The sequence below is a fragment of the Phalangium opilio genome, unplaced genomic scaffold (genome assembly GCF_054372755.1).
Source record: "Phalangium opilio isolate 3A_F unplaced genomic scaffold, DU_Popi_V2 ptg000070l_1, whole genome shotgun sequence".
Taxonomy (NCBI): domain Eukaryota; kingdom Metazoa; phylum Arthropoda; class Arachnida; order Opiliones; family Phalangiidae; genus Phalangium; species Phalangium opilio.
This window is the reverse complement of record NW_028324182.1, coordinates 2,647,784-2,662,495: the sequence shown is the minus strand read 5'-3', so window position 1 is coordinate 2,662,495 and position 14,712 is coordinate 2,647,784. Positions and strand designations below refer to the sequence as shown.

The 14,712-nt window shown below is 36.1% G+C and overlaps 1 protein-coding gene across 2 annotated transcripts in view; it reads left to right on the top strand.

Moving 5' to 3' along the window:
• LOC149661052 (DNA (cytosine-5)-methyltransferase 1-like) overlaps positions 1 to 14,712 on the top strand; it is a 63,155-nt gene that overhangs the window by 6,409 nt on the left and 42,034 nt on the right. For both annotated transcript variants that reach the window (XM_089842435.1, XM_089842436.1), the window contains exons 4-11: positions 1,497 to 1,615; positions 4,885 to 4,977; positions 5,982 to 6,318; positions 7,485 to 7,656; positions 7,933 to 8,024; positions 10,112 to 10,199; positions 12,044 to 12,079; positions 12,812 to 12,904. In XM_089842435.1, coding sequence (XP_089698561.1) covers positions 1,497 to 1,615; positions 4,885 to 4,977; positions 5,982 to 6,318; positions 7,485 to 7,656; positions 7,933 to 8,024; positions 10,112 to 10,199; positions 12,044 to 12,079; positions 12,812 to 12,904 — 1,030 coding nt within the window. The remainder of the gene's footprint in view (positions 1 to 1,496; positions 1,616 to 4,884; positions 4,978 to 5,981; positions 6,319 to 7,484; positions 7,657 to 7,932; positions 8,025 to 10,111; positions 10,200 to 12,043; positions 12,080 to 12,811; positions 12,905 to 14,712) is intronic.

The following is a 14,712-nucleotide window of genomic DNA, read 5'->3' as shown; positions in this document are numbered from 1 at the left end:
TTCCTATACTTTTCCACGCCCTTGCTTATTGGTAGCGGGAATGGAACTGGCGTTGCTGGTGTGAATATCCCTAATTTCGGGTTTTGTTAAAGACAATATCACACTGCAAAAAGCGTTAATATGCCTTGGGGCATATCTTGTTACGTTTTAATTTCTTTGAATCACTTTCACAATTGCCAAACGCGTTAATCTTTATTTTTCCTATTTTTAATTACTTTATTAAACTTTAATTTTAAATAAATGCAAAAACATTAACATTAGTCCCAAGGCTTAGCGAAATGAGACCTTAAGCGGCCATTTTACTTGTTTACATTGTACCGCCTTTCTCCAAGACCTTGTCGTCTGCTAGCTTTTATTAACTTAAAATACGAAAAAAATCCTTGAAAAATCTAGTTTATTATGATATGTTTACTTTTCTATTTGGTTTCGTAGCAATTTATAAAATTGCAATGAAAGTATTGTGTTTGGAAAAGGCCTAGTTAAAATTTTGTTTCGTTTCATGACGTAGTAAGGAGAAATTTTCTCTCTAGATGTCGCTCACGTGACGCCTGTTAGCGTCGCCGCGTTAAGCCTATTTAATTCAGATTCGCGCGGCATTAGTAGACTGGGGCGCTCGCGATTGGCTTTTCCGCGAGATGCCGTGAGTGACGTATCAAGGAGAAACACCCGCCAAAAATCTTCTCCGCAAATTTGCTTTTCCCCCCAAATTTCAAGTTTTCAAAGTGTTTTTTTCTGTGTTTTCCATCATATTTAAATATTTATTAAGCATATTTTTGGAATCAGAAGAGTTTATTTTAAACTCTCTAAAGAAAACCTTACTTTTTTGAGAGTTTAAAATAAACTCTTCTGATTCCAAAAATATGCTTAATAAATATTTAAATATGATGGAAAACACAGAAAAAAACACTTTGAAAACTTGAAATTTGGGGGGGGGGAAGCAAATTTGCGGAGAAGATTTTTGGCGGGTTTTTCTCCTTGATACGTCACTCACGGCATCTCGCGGAAAGCCAAGCGCGCGCGCCCGAGACTCCCGAGTATACCAATGCCGCGCGAATCTGAATAAAATAGGCTTAACGCGGAGACACTAACAGGCGTCACGTGAGCGACATCAAGGGAGGAAATATCTTCTTTCTACATCATCAAACGAAACAAAATTTTAACTAGGCCTTTTCCAAACACAATACTTTGATTGCAATTTTATAAATTGCTACGAAACCAAATACAAAAGTAAACATATCATAATAAACTAGATTTTTCAAGGATTTTTTTCGCATTTTAAGTTTGTGGATGACGAAAATTATGGCAGTAACTCTTTAAGGTTTTCGTTAGATTTGAGATAATTTATAAATCAGGTCGCTATTCCTTTAAACATGGGATCCGCGCCATTAAGATTCTGGTCCATTATATAGAAGGTTCAGGGTTTAATTTTTTTTTTTCAATTGGTTACGTACGTTAATTGCTTCAATAATAAATTTAATTTTATTTTTTTTTTGAAGCCTTTACGATCGCAACAAGCACTTTGTTGCAATTGATAGCGGCCTTATCGAAGGCGATAAGGAAGTTTTCGCAAGTGGCCATGTTAAGCCCGTTTTTGATGAGGATCCATCAATTGAAGGTATTATTACATTTATTCAAAGGATCACAATTACCACTTGGGAAAAATCAAAAATGATAAATATAGTTATAGTTATAGCAAGAAGTGATATCTAGTTTATTAGGGAGAAGGTATAAATTCGCGCCACATTTCTGGCTCTTTATCTCCAGACCAAACGTATAGTAGGTCCGGAGTTAATCCCCGCCGCCTCTAAATTACAACCAGCAATCATCTCATTGGTTCTTGAAAACTCGTGCACGTCAGCGCGACGCGAATGAGTACGAAAATTACCGAGGGGTCGGACGTTCAGGAAAAAGTGTACAGGAATTCGAAATCCAATTTGATTTCGTCGGATTTTCGTTTGATTTCGTCGGATTTTCGTTTGATTTCGTCGGATTTTCGTTTGATTTCGTCGGATTTTCGTTTGATTTCGTCGGATTTTGTTTGATTTCGGAATTTGATAAAATCCAAAGGATTTCATCGAATTTTGAGATTTTTCCCATGATTCCGTCGGATTTTGCTATTTTTCCCATGATTTCGTCGGATTTTGCTATTTTTCCCATGATTTCGACTGATTTTGCGATATTTCCCTTGATTTCGTTGGATTTTGAGGTTTTTCGCGTTATTTCCTCGGATTTTGAGATTTTCCCCGTGATTTCGTCGGATTTTGTGATTTCTTTTGATTTTGGATTTCGTGAATTTTGTAATGGATTTCACGATTTCTTTACTGATTTTGCTTCTGATTTCGTGATTTCTATTTGATTTCGTGATTTCTTTGTTGATTTCGTGATTTCTTTGTTGATTTTGTGATTTTTTTTACTGATTTTGTGATTTCGTTGCTGATTTCCGATTTTTTATTTGATTTCGAAATCATCATTGATTTCGGATTTCTTAAATTGGATTTCACGGGGGGTAGCGTACGGGATTTCATGAATGACCGACCCCTCGAAAATTACAGTCATATTTTCCGACTGAGGAGAGTGTAGCGAAATAGCCCGGCCTCTCTCCTTACAGTTCCCCCTTGTATTTTGAAAGAGGGATTGGGACTATGGGACGCTGCGCGAATACTTAGGCATCTTATACCTTCTCCCTAATAAACTATAGATATCACTTCTTGGTTATGGTTTTGGACCAGTAAATTTTAACGAATCAGCTTTATAGGCCCAAAAGTTTGAGTCTTAAATAGCTGCTCTCCAAACATCTTACCATTTAGGGTTCAAATTTTGGGCTTATATAGCCTCTGTTATGCCATGGATTAACTAACGCTAGGGATTGTTCACTAACCGTGTTTCCCATGTATTATTATCGCCAACTACATGTTCCGAATTATTCCTTGATTCCCCTCTTCATTCCACCAATTTATTGGACCAAAACGGATGTAGATGTAGCGCCATCTCTAGGCAAAATAAATCGTTTTTGCGGATTTTAAAGATGGCGGCGCCCAATTTTAGGCAGGATTTCAATTTTGACGTCATAGAACACGTGATATTTGGTCCAATTTTCTTATAACTTCCTGTTAGGGATAGTAGCTGCTCCTAGGGGGCGTTTGGAACATGCACGCTTCATCTTTTGTTGGGAACGAACTATCCCTAGCGTTTGTTAATCCCTCTGTTATGCAGTCAGCTATTTAAGCCCAAAAATGTTAGTCATACAATTTTGGGCTTAAAAATAAAGTTCGGTATTCGATATTCGTTATTCTACTAATTATAAGACCAATCTGCATAGTCAAACATTCAGGAAATACCAGCTCCGAATGATTTTAAAATTAAAATCGGATCGCTGTTACCCGCGGCGTCGCTCGCGTATAATAAGAACTTCCATCAAAAATTCAAAATGATACTAAGAATGGGCAGATTTTACTGATGACCAATATTTTTGTTGCACCCTAGTAGCGAAGGCACTCGGCGTTGCCCGTCAGCCCGTCGGGATGCATTTTTTATTACTTTTCACGCGGACATTATTCCATAAAGAACGGTTTTTATATTTCTGCCCGCCATTTAAAAAGATGGCAACAAATTGAACCCAAAAGACCATTCAGCCCGCCGTTAGGTTAAAAGAAAGCAGTGTACTAAATCAGTGTGAAATAGGTTGAAACGCGCGGACTTTGTTGCATAGAAAAGATTTTTTAGATTTCTGGTCGCCATTTTTTAAGATGGCGGCGGATTGGAAAAATCTTTCTTAGTACGCGCCTACTACTTATGAGTAACGTTCCTGCAAATTTTCAGCCTTCTAGGGCAAGCGGTTTGGGCCGGGATTGATTATCAGTCAGTCAGTCAGGACTTTGATTTATATAGATATAGATTTGAAATAAGCCCCTCCGACCAATCGCGTAACGCCCTGCCTTCCTGTTAACAAAATTCTCGTGGCACGCAGACTCCATGCGGAATGAAATTTAGCACGAGATTTCATAAAATTTGCGCGCGATGTGATTGATAATCGTGGCGCAATTAAGATGTAGAGCGTGCAAATGGAATTTTGTTAATAAAAAGGCAGGGCGTTACGCGATTGGTCGGAGGTGCTTATTTAAAATTATCCATAAAATTCGGAGCTGGTATTTCCTGGATGTTTCACTATGCAGAATGGTCTTATAATCAGTAGAAGAATCGACATAAACGTAAAGCTCGCACATTCAAAATACAGTTTTTCCAATAAATATCATTTATTCAAGGTTAATTATATGATAATTAGTTAAATTTAAGGTGCGGAAATTAATTAAAATATATATTTTCCATGTTTTTCTATATTTTACCCTTCATATTATAGGTTAGGTTATATTTTTAGATATTTTATGGTATTTGGTGGCTAGGAAGAAGGAACTGGTCGGGTGGTTTTTATGGCCATGAAAATATTGATTAAAATAGTTTCCGCCGCGACTTGAATGTAATTAACTATCATATAATTAACCTTATTCCCTTTCGCCGGAAGTTAGGCTTAGCTCGGGATTCATGGGGGTGAGTAACGGGAAGAAATTGGTCTGTCGTCCGCTACAGTACATATTTTTGGCTTTTGTAGCAGACGACAGACGAATTTCTTCCCCTTACTCACCCCCATGAATCCCGAGCTAAGCCTAACTTCCGGCGAAAGGGAATAAAGTAGATTAACCTCCAAGAAATGTTATTTATTGGGAAAACTGTATTTTGAATCTGCGAGCTAAACTGTAAGGTTTTCCAAAAATCACTTTATTTTCCACTTCACCCTCCCTTTAAGTTGCGTTAACATTGAAGCGGTGAAACTGAATTTATTCATTGGTAATTAATCATACTTTGTTTAATTAAATTAATTTGCCATAGGTGGAATAACAACAGTTGATTTAGGGCCTATAGTGCAATGGGACATGTCAGCGTATGATGGCGGCGAAAATGACGTCATTTTCATTATCACATGTAAGTTATTTAATTGTTAATCTATTATGTGTATTATAGTAATGGTCAATGTTGTAAATTAACCAATACCGATATGAATTAACCCTTTTTTATCTTATTAATATAACGATATTGTTACCTCTCCGAGACACGATGACGTCACGGAGAGGTATTACACTGGAGGTATCTGTGTGTGTGTCTGTTACCGCGTTCGCGATTGGCAAATCGGTGCAAACGTGTTTGCAGAAAGCAATGTTAGCTTCCACTCCATTAGTATAGTTAGGGTTAAGATACTCCTCCCAATTATTTATCGTGAATCAATCGCCTTATATTCCCTAAATTTCCAAAAATTCATAAAGAGGCATACGCTTGAATTGAAACGACAACAATAGCCATGTTTTAAATGATTTTAGGAATAAATTTTCTTAATACGGTTTAACTATGATTAAGGTAAATTACTGCCGATTAAAATAATTAATATCAATTATATTTATTTAATTATTAAAGAAAAACCTCTTAATTGCGTCCCAACTCAGACTCGGAGAGGTATATTTTGGTTCCCCTATTAAATGGGGACAAAATGGCTAAATTAAGCTGAAACCGATATATGTTCAGGGTTCATACAAACCTGGAAAATCAGGGAAATAAATATTTGACAAAAACCTCAGGGAAATTTGGAATTTTTAGTAAAATTCAGGGATATTTTCGTCAAACAGGGGCCGAGTAATTAAGCAATATGTTCATAAACATTCCCTCCATAGGATTAACATTACACTAAACTTTGGAGGCTCATAACTCTGGTTCTACTAGTGATACGGGGATGTCCTTTGAGTATGTTATAGCCCTATTTGCCCCCCCCTGCTTCGTTAACATTTGCTCCATAGGGTGTTCCATATACGGGTAAAACCTTAAAATCTCAGGGAAATTTCTTTTCCAAAAGTTGTATGAACCCTGATGTTTGCGACTTCAGTAGTATTTTTTAAAGATTAATCAATGATTAATAAATAATTTTTCTTTTATTATAGCTTGCGCCCAGTATGCCTTGGTTAAGCCCATGGATACATACGCTCCTTATATGGATGCAATATATGAAAAAATCCATCTTAGCCAACTAGTCCTTCGTTTCGTCAGTTCAGAGCCAGACTCTGACTATTCTGAACTGTTAAATCATATTCAGACATCCACGCCACCTCCCGGTTTAGAACCATTCACCGAAGAGTCTCTTCTGCGTCACGCCCCATTCGTGATTGACAGGGTTGCAAGTCACGATGCCAACCGTAATGAGGCTGATGAACCTCTAATGGACGCTGAGTCCATTAAGAATTTGGTCAATTTAGTCGGACCATCTGTTAACAAAAAACCGTAAGTTGTCATTTGTTTATCTTATTTGCATCGATTGAAATGTACGATATTAAATTCTCGATATCGATTGAAATGTACGATATTAAATTCTCGATATCGATTGAAATGTACGATATTAAATTCTCGATATCGATTGAAATGTACGATATTAAATTCTCGATATCGATTGAAATGTACGATATTAAATTCTCGATATCGATTGAAATGTACGATATTAAATTCTCGATATCGATTGAAATGTACGATATTAAATTCTCGATATCGATTGAAATGTACGATATTAAATTCTCGATATCGATTGAAATGTACGATATTAAATTCTCGATATCGATTGAAATGTACGATATTAAATTCTCGATATCGATTGAAATGTACGATATTAAATTCTCGATATCCATTGAAATGTACGATATTAAATTCTCGATATCCATTGAAATGTACGATATTAAATTCTCGATATCCATTGAAATGTACGATATTAAATTCTCGATATCCATTGAAATGTACGATATTAAATTCTCGATATCCATTGAAATGTACGATATTAAAGTCGATATCCATTGAAATGTACGATATTAAAGTCGATATCGATTGGAAATGTACGATATTAAAGTCGATATCGATTGGAAATGTACGATATTCAATCAATCGCCTTATATACCCTAAATTTTCAAAAATGGTTAGAGGCATACGCTAGAATTCAAACGTTAATAATAGCCATGTTTAAAAAGATTTTAGGAATAAAGTTTCTTAAAACGATTTAACTATTATTAAACTAAATTACTGCCGATTAAAATAATTAATATCAATTATTTTTATTTAATTATTTAAGAAAAACCTCTTGATTGCGTCTCGACTCGGAGAGGTTTATTTCCAAAAATTGTAAAAGAGGCATACGCTTGAATTCAAACGTCAATAATAGCCATGTTTAAAATTATTTTAGGAATAACGTTTCTTAAAACGATTTAACTATAATTATAGTAAAATATTGCCGATTAAAATAATTAATATCAATCATATTTATTTAAGTATTTAAGAAAACCCTCTTAATTAATTGCGTCCCGACTCGGAGAGGTTTAATTTGCTCTCCCAACTTATTATTATTTATTATTACTACAAGAATATTTAATTTTGATAAATTTTATTTGTCCCTTTGCATTATATAGTAAGAAGCAACCGAAAGTTCCCAGTGCAAAGAAACCCGTTTCCAATACTTTGGCAACAACAACGCCACTTGTGCGTCACGTATTCGAAACTCTGTTTGCTGATCAAATTTGTCGAGATGCAACTGAGGAGACGAAGGTTGATTTGAAAAAGAAACGGTGTATGTCTTGCGAGGTCAGTGAAATTAAATTACGCTTTTTAATGTATTTTACCTCTAATATATCTGTGACGTCAGCCTACGGGGAAACGTTTTAGCTTAGCCTTTCGTAAAAAGTGGATTTCAAATGAAGCATTTTCCAATGCATATTGCGGCCAAATAAGCAGAAATGGGAGAATTAAAAGCTTGATATTTTTGAATTCACTGAAATTAATTCTATCTTTTAATTGTTACATAAATCAGAGGTTTTTCAATACCCTTTATGATAACTTTACACTCGCTTGTCATTGCAGGATTGCCAACAACCTGACTGTGGGGATTGCGTTAATTGTAGGAAAATGTCCAAATTCGGAGGTTCGAGTAACACAACTTGCCTAAAGAGAAGGTGTGTATTGATCTTTATTATTTAGTTGCTATGGCGCCGGTAGTCATTTTTTGAATTTTGAGTCAGGTACGGACGGGTACTTGAAAAATTCCCTACAGTGTCGGGTACCCGCATTTTTTACTAGAGATGGGTCGATACCAGTTTAGCCAAATATCGATACCAATATATCGGTTTAGCCAAATATTGATACCGATATATCGTTTTGCGCCAAAATATCGATACCGATATATCGTTTTGCGCCAAAATATCGATACCGATATATCGTTTTGCGCCAAAATATCGATACCGATATATCGTTTTGCGCCAAAATATCGATACCGATATATCGGTTTTGCGCCAAAATATCGATACCGATATATCGGTTTTGCGCCAAAATATCGATACCGATATATCGGTTTTGCGCCAAAATATCGATACCGATATATCGGTTTTGCGCCAAAATATCGATACCGATATATCGGTTTTGCGCCAAAATATCGATACCGATATATCGGTTTTGCGCCAAAATATCGATACCGATATATCGGTTTTGCGCCAAAATATCGATACCGATATATCGGTTTTGCGCCAAAATATCGATACCGATATATCGGTTTTGCGCCAAAATATCGATACCGATATATCGGTTTTGCGCCAAAATATCGATACCGATATATCGGTTTTGCGCCAAAATATCGATACCGATATATCGGTTTTGCGCCAAAATATCGATACCGATATATCGGTTTTGCGCCAAAATATCGATACCGATATATCGGTTTTGCGCCAAAATATCGATACCGATATATCGGTTTTGCGCCAAAATATCGATACCGATATATCGGTTTTGCGCCAAAATATCGATACCGATATATCGGTTTTGCGCCAAAATATCGATACCGATATATCGGTTTTGCGCCAAAATATCGATACCGATATATCGGTTTTGCGCCAAAATATCGATACCGATATATCGGTTTTGCGCCAAAATATCGATACCGATATATCGGTTTTGCGCCAAAATATCGATACCGATATATCGGTTTTGCGCCAAAATATCGATACCGATATATCGGTTTTGCGCCAAAATATCGATACCGATATATCGGTTTTGCGCCAAAATATCGATACCGATATATCGGTTTTGCGCCAAAATATCGATACCGATATATCGGTTTTGCGCCAAAATATCGATACCGATATATCGGTTTTGCGCCAAAATATCGATACCGATATATCGGTTTTGCGCCAAAATATCGATACCGATATATCGGTTTTGCGCCAAAATATCGATACCGATATATCGGTTTTGCGCCAAAATATCGATACCGATATATCGGTTTTGCGCCAAAATATCGATACCGATATATCGGTTTTGCGCCAAAATATCGATACCGATATATCGGTTTTGCGCCAAAATATCGATACCGATATATCGGTTTTGCGCCAAAATATCGATACCGATATATCGGTTTTGCGCCAAAATATCGATACCGATATATCGGTTTTGCGCCAAAATATCGATACCGATATATCGGTTTTGCGCCAAAATATCGATACCGATATATCGGTTTTGCGCCAAAATATCGATACCGATATATCGGTTTTGCGCCAAAATATCGATACCGATATATCGGTTTTGCGCCAAAATATCGATACCGATATATCGGTTTTGCGCCAAAATATCGATACCGATATATCGGTTTTGCGCCAAAATATCGATACCGATATATCGGTTTTGCGCCAAAATATCGATACCGATATATCGGTTTTGCGCCAAAATATCGATACCGATATATCGGTCTATTTTTTACGGGTGCTCGAATAATTAGGCCTGCCCGAAGTGTCAATTGTCCGCGGGTTTTTTTAGTTTGAGTGCACGGACCTCTAGACCTTAGTTTCAAATACGTGTTGTAGGCTGTAGGCAATTTCACACGTATTTGAAACTAAGGCCTAGAGGTCCGTGCACTCAAACTAAAAAGCTCGCGGATATTTTAAATCCTGAAGTTATAAATTCCCGGGAATTCGCGCGAGGGGAGTGGGGGGGGGCTACAATTTGCTACTGACGTCACAATCTTATGGTACGATGTTAAATTTATATAAATCAGCCGCTGCCCTAACATGAAAGTATCAGACAATAGTGATGAAGACGAGGATGATGGCGCTGAAGAGCAAAATCGCAAATTGCCACCCTCGGTACGTATTTTTTTTTTTTTTTTTTTTGGTCCAAGCTCGACTTTAGAAATTTATAGTTTCGGAATTGAGATTTTTTCAGGGTTCATACAAACCTGTAAAGCCTGGAAAAATCAGGGAAATAAATTGTTTACAAAAACCTCGGGGAAAAATCAGGGAAATTTCGTATTTTTAGTAAAATTCAGGGAAATTTCGTATTTTTAGTAAAATTCAGGGAAATTTCGTGTTTTTAGTAAAATTCAGGGAAATTTCGTATTTTTAGTAAAATTCAGGGAAATTTCGTGTTTTTAGTAAAATTCAGGGAAATTTCGTATTTTTAGTAAAATTCAGGGAAATTTCGTATTTTTAGTAAAATTCAGGGAAATTTCGTATTTTTAGTAAAATTCAGGGAAATTTCGTGTTTTTAGTAAAATTCAGGGAAATTTCGTGTTTTTAGTAAAATTCAGGGAAATTTCGTGTTTTTAGTAAAATTCAGGGAAATTTCGTGTTTTTAGTGAAATTCAGGGAAATTTCGTGTTTTTAGTAAAATTCAGGGAAATTTCGTGTTTTTAGTAAAATTCAGGGAAATTTCGTGTTTTTAGTAAAATTCAGGGAAATTTGCGTCAAACAGGGGCCGAGTAATTAAGGAAAATTTTCATAAACATCCCCTCCATAGGATTAACATTACACCCAACTTTGGAGGCTCATAACTCTGGTTGTATTAGAGATACGGGGATTTCCTTTTAGTATGTTATAGTCCTATTTGCTCGCCATCCAACCATACTAAAAACTTGGGATTTCGTCAAACAGGGGCCGAGTAATTAAGCAAAATGTCCGTGAACATCCCCTCCATAGGATTAACATTGCACTAAACTTTGGAGGCTCATAACTCTGGTTCTACTAGAGATGCGGGGATGCCCTTTGATTATGCAATAGTCATATTTGCCCCCCCTTCTTCGTTAATATTTGCTCCATAGGATACTCCATATACGGGAAAAACCTGGTAAATTCAGGGAAATTTGTTTTCCAAAAGTTGTATGAACCCTGTTTTTGTTTTAAAGGGACCGTAAGGAAGGCATCTACGGATGGGTATTTATTATTTGAAATACGTCACAGACATCACGTGATCGATATAGGAAAGGGTTAATTAATTTTATTTCGTAAATTAGAGCTTTGGGGAATTGTCGCTGAAATCTCGCGAAAATAAGGACTAGTTGTCCAATCCCAGTCCGCGCGTAGTCTTCGGATCTTGCAAGGACAGGCAAAGCCATGTTAAACCCGCGTTAACAAATGGCAATGCGTAGCACGCGCCCTCACGCGTTTACCGACCGCCGCAATTTATCGCCAAATGTCCCGTAAAGAAATATTCCTCTGTAATGGTTCCGGATATTTTTTAGCCAAGGCTTAATGATAAACAGAATTTATATTAAAACAATACCAGAGTAATATTTACAAAAAAAATAACTTGATAGATCGTTTATGAATCTTTAATGAGAGAGAGGCTAAAATAAATAAATAATGAAATTCAATTCGCTTTTATAATTTAGTCAGATTTTCTCCCCATATCGGTGACTGCAGACCTCTACTCCTTAAAAAACAAAATGGCAAGAATTTTATTTACTAGGGTTTGGTGGAAAAACTTCCAACATCCGCCGCGACGGCGCTAGTGTCGGGCGTTGCTCTAAGCAAACCTAGCTCCCTTCTCAGTTGCCTGTCCATGGGTTAACTTATTCTCCCCTTTTATACATTACAATCTTCTTAATTGGATGTCGGCGTCACGTGGTGCTGATGATTTATTTCAAATAATTTATTCCCAAAGTCTCACTAATTAAACTTAATTAATACAACATTAATTTTAAAACTTCTAGAGTCCCTCAAAGAAAAAAATGGTTAAGGGTAAAAAGGTAATTTGTAATTTGTAAATCTTTATTTTCTACCAAGAAGCGATATCTAGTTTATTAGGGAGAAGGTATAAATTCGCGACACATTTCTAGCTCTTTATCTCCAGTCCAAACGTGTAGTAGGTCCGGAGTTAATCCCCGCCGCCTCTAAATTACAACCAGGAAAAAAAAAAATAAAAATAAAAAAAAAATAAGAATAAAAAAAAATAAAAAAATAAATAAAAAAAAATAAAAATAAAAAAAATAAGAATAAAAAAAATGAAAAAAAAATAAAAAAAAAATGAAAAAAAATAAATAAAAATAAAAAAAATAAGAATAAAAAAAAATGAAAAAAAAATAAAAAAATAAAATAAATAAAAATAAAAAAAATAAAAAAAAATAAATAAAAATAAATAAAAATAAAAAATAAAAAAAAATAAAAATAAAAATAAATAAAAAAAATAAAAAAAATAAATAAATAGAAAAAAAAATAAAAAAAAATCATTTCATTGGTTCTTGAAAACTCACGTCAGCGCGACGCGAATGAGCACGAAAATTATATATCATATTTTCCGACTGAGGAGAGTGTAGCGAAATAGCCCGGCCTCCTTTTACGCCCCCCCCTTGTATTTTGAAAGGGGGGCCGGGACTATGGCATCTTATTAATACTTAGGCATCTTATTCCTTCTCCCTAATAAACTAGATATTGCTTCTTGACTATACTGACATAAAATTATAACTACGTAATCATTTTAGCGCAAAGGTACTGTTAAAGCCATTGGCAAGCCCAAATCTGTTGCTAGGTCCAGTAGGAAGTACTATTCGAAGATCAATGTACGAGGAGAAATTGTTAGTATTATTACACTTTTACTGTAAGGCTCAATGAATACCACTTTTTTATTATCGAGACGAATATCGAATACCCATAAAACTTTCTTAACAAAAATCGAAACGAATCGTAATAGTTATTTTTGAATCGAATATCGAATAATTAGGCTTAACGAAATATAGACTTATCAAATACTCAGACCTAATATTGGCGAATACTCGGGCCTAATATTGGCGAATACTCGGGCTTAATATTGGCGAATACTCGGGCCTAATATTGGCAAATACTGAGACCTAATATTCGCGAATACTGAGACCTAATATTGGCGAATACTGAGACCTAATATTGGCGAATACTGAGACCTAATATTGGCGAATACTGAGACCTAATATTGGCGAATACTGAGACCTAATATTGGCGAATACTGAGACCTAATATTGGCGAATACTGAGACCTAATATAGGCGAATACTGAGACCTAATATTGGCGAATACTGAGACCTAATATTGGCGAATACTGAGACCTAATATTGGCGAATACTGAGACCTAATTTTCGCGAATACTGAGACCTAATTTTCGCGAATACTGAGACCTAATTTTCGCGAATACTGAGACCTAATTTTCGCGAATACTGAGACCTAATTTTCGCGAATACTGAGACCTAATTTTCGCGAATACTGAGACCTAACTTTCGCGAATACTGAGACCTAACTTTCGCGAATACTGAGACCTAACTTTCGCGAATACTGAGACCTAAGTTTCGCGAATACTGAGACCTAAGTTTCGCGAATACTGAGACCTAAGTTTCGCGAATACTGAGACCTAATTTTCGCGAATACTGAGACCTAATTTTCGCGAATACTGAGACCTAATTTTCGCGAATACTGAGACCTAATTTTCGCGAATACTGAGACCTAATTTTCGCGAATACTGAGACCTAATTTTCGCGAATACTGAGACCTAATTTTTCGCGAATACTGAGACCTAATTTTTCGCGAATACTGAGACCTAATTTTTCGCGAATACTGAGACCTAATTTTTCGCGAATACTGAGACCTAATTTTTCGCGAATACTGAGACCTAATTTTTCGCGAATACTGAGACCTAATTTTTCGCGAATACTGAGACCTAATTTTTCGCGAATACTGAGACCTAATTTTCGCGAATACTGAGACCTAATTTTCGCGAATACTGAGACCTAATTTTCGCGAATACTGAGACCTAATTTTCGCGAATACTGAGACCTAATTTTCGCGAATACTGAGACCTAATTTTCGCGAATACTGAGACCTAATTTTCGCGAATACTGAGACCTAATTTTCGCGAATACTGAGACCTAATTTTCGCGAATACTGAGACCTAATTTTCGCGAATACTGAGACCTAATTTTCGCGAATACTGAGACCTAATTTTCGCGAATACTGAGACCTAATATTCGCGAATACTGAGACCTAATATTCGCGAATACTGAGACCTAATATTCGCGAATACTGAGACCTAATATTCGCGAATACTGAGACCTAATATTCGCGAATACTGAGACCTAATATTCGCGAATACTGAGACCTAATATTCGCGAATACTGAGACCTAATATTCGCGAATACTGAGACCTAATATTCGCGAATACTGAGACCTAATATTCGCGAATACTGAGACCTAATATTCGCGAATACTGAGACCTAATATTCGCGAATACTGAGACCTAATATTCGCGAATACTGAGACCTACTTTTCGCGAATACTGAGACCTACTTTTCGCGAATACTGAGACCTACTTTTCGCGAATACTGAGACCTACTTTTCGCGAATACTCGGGCCTAATATTG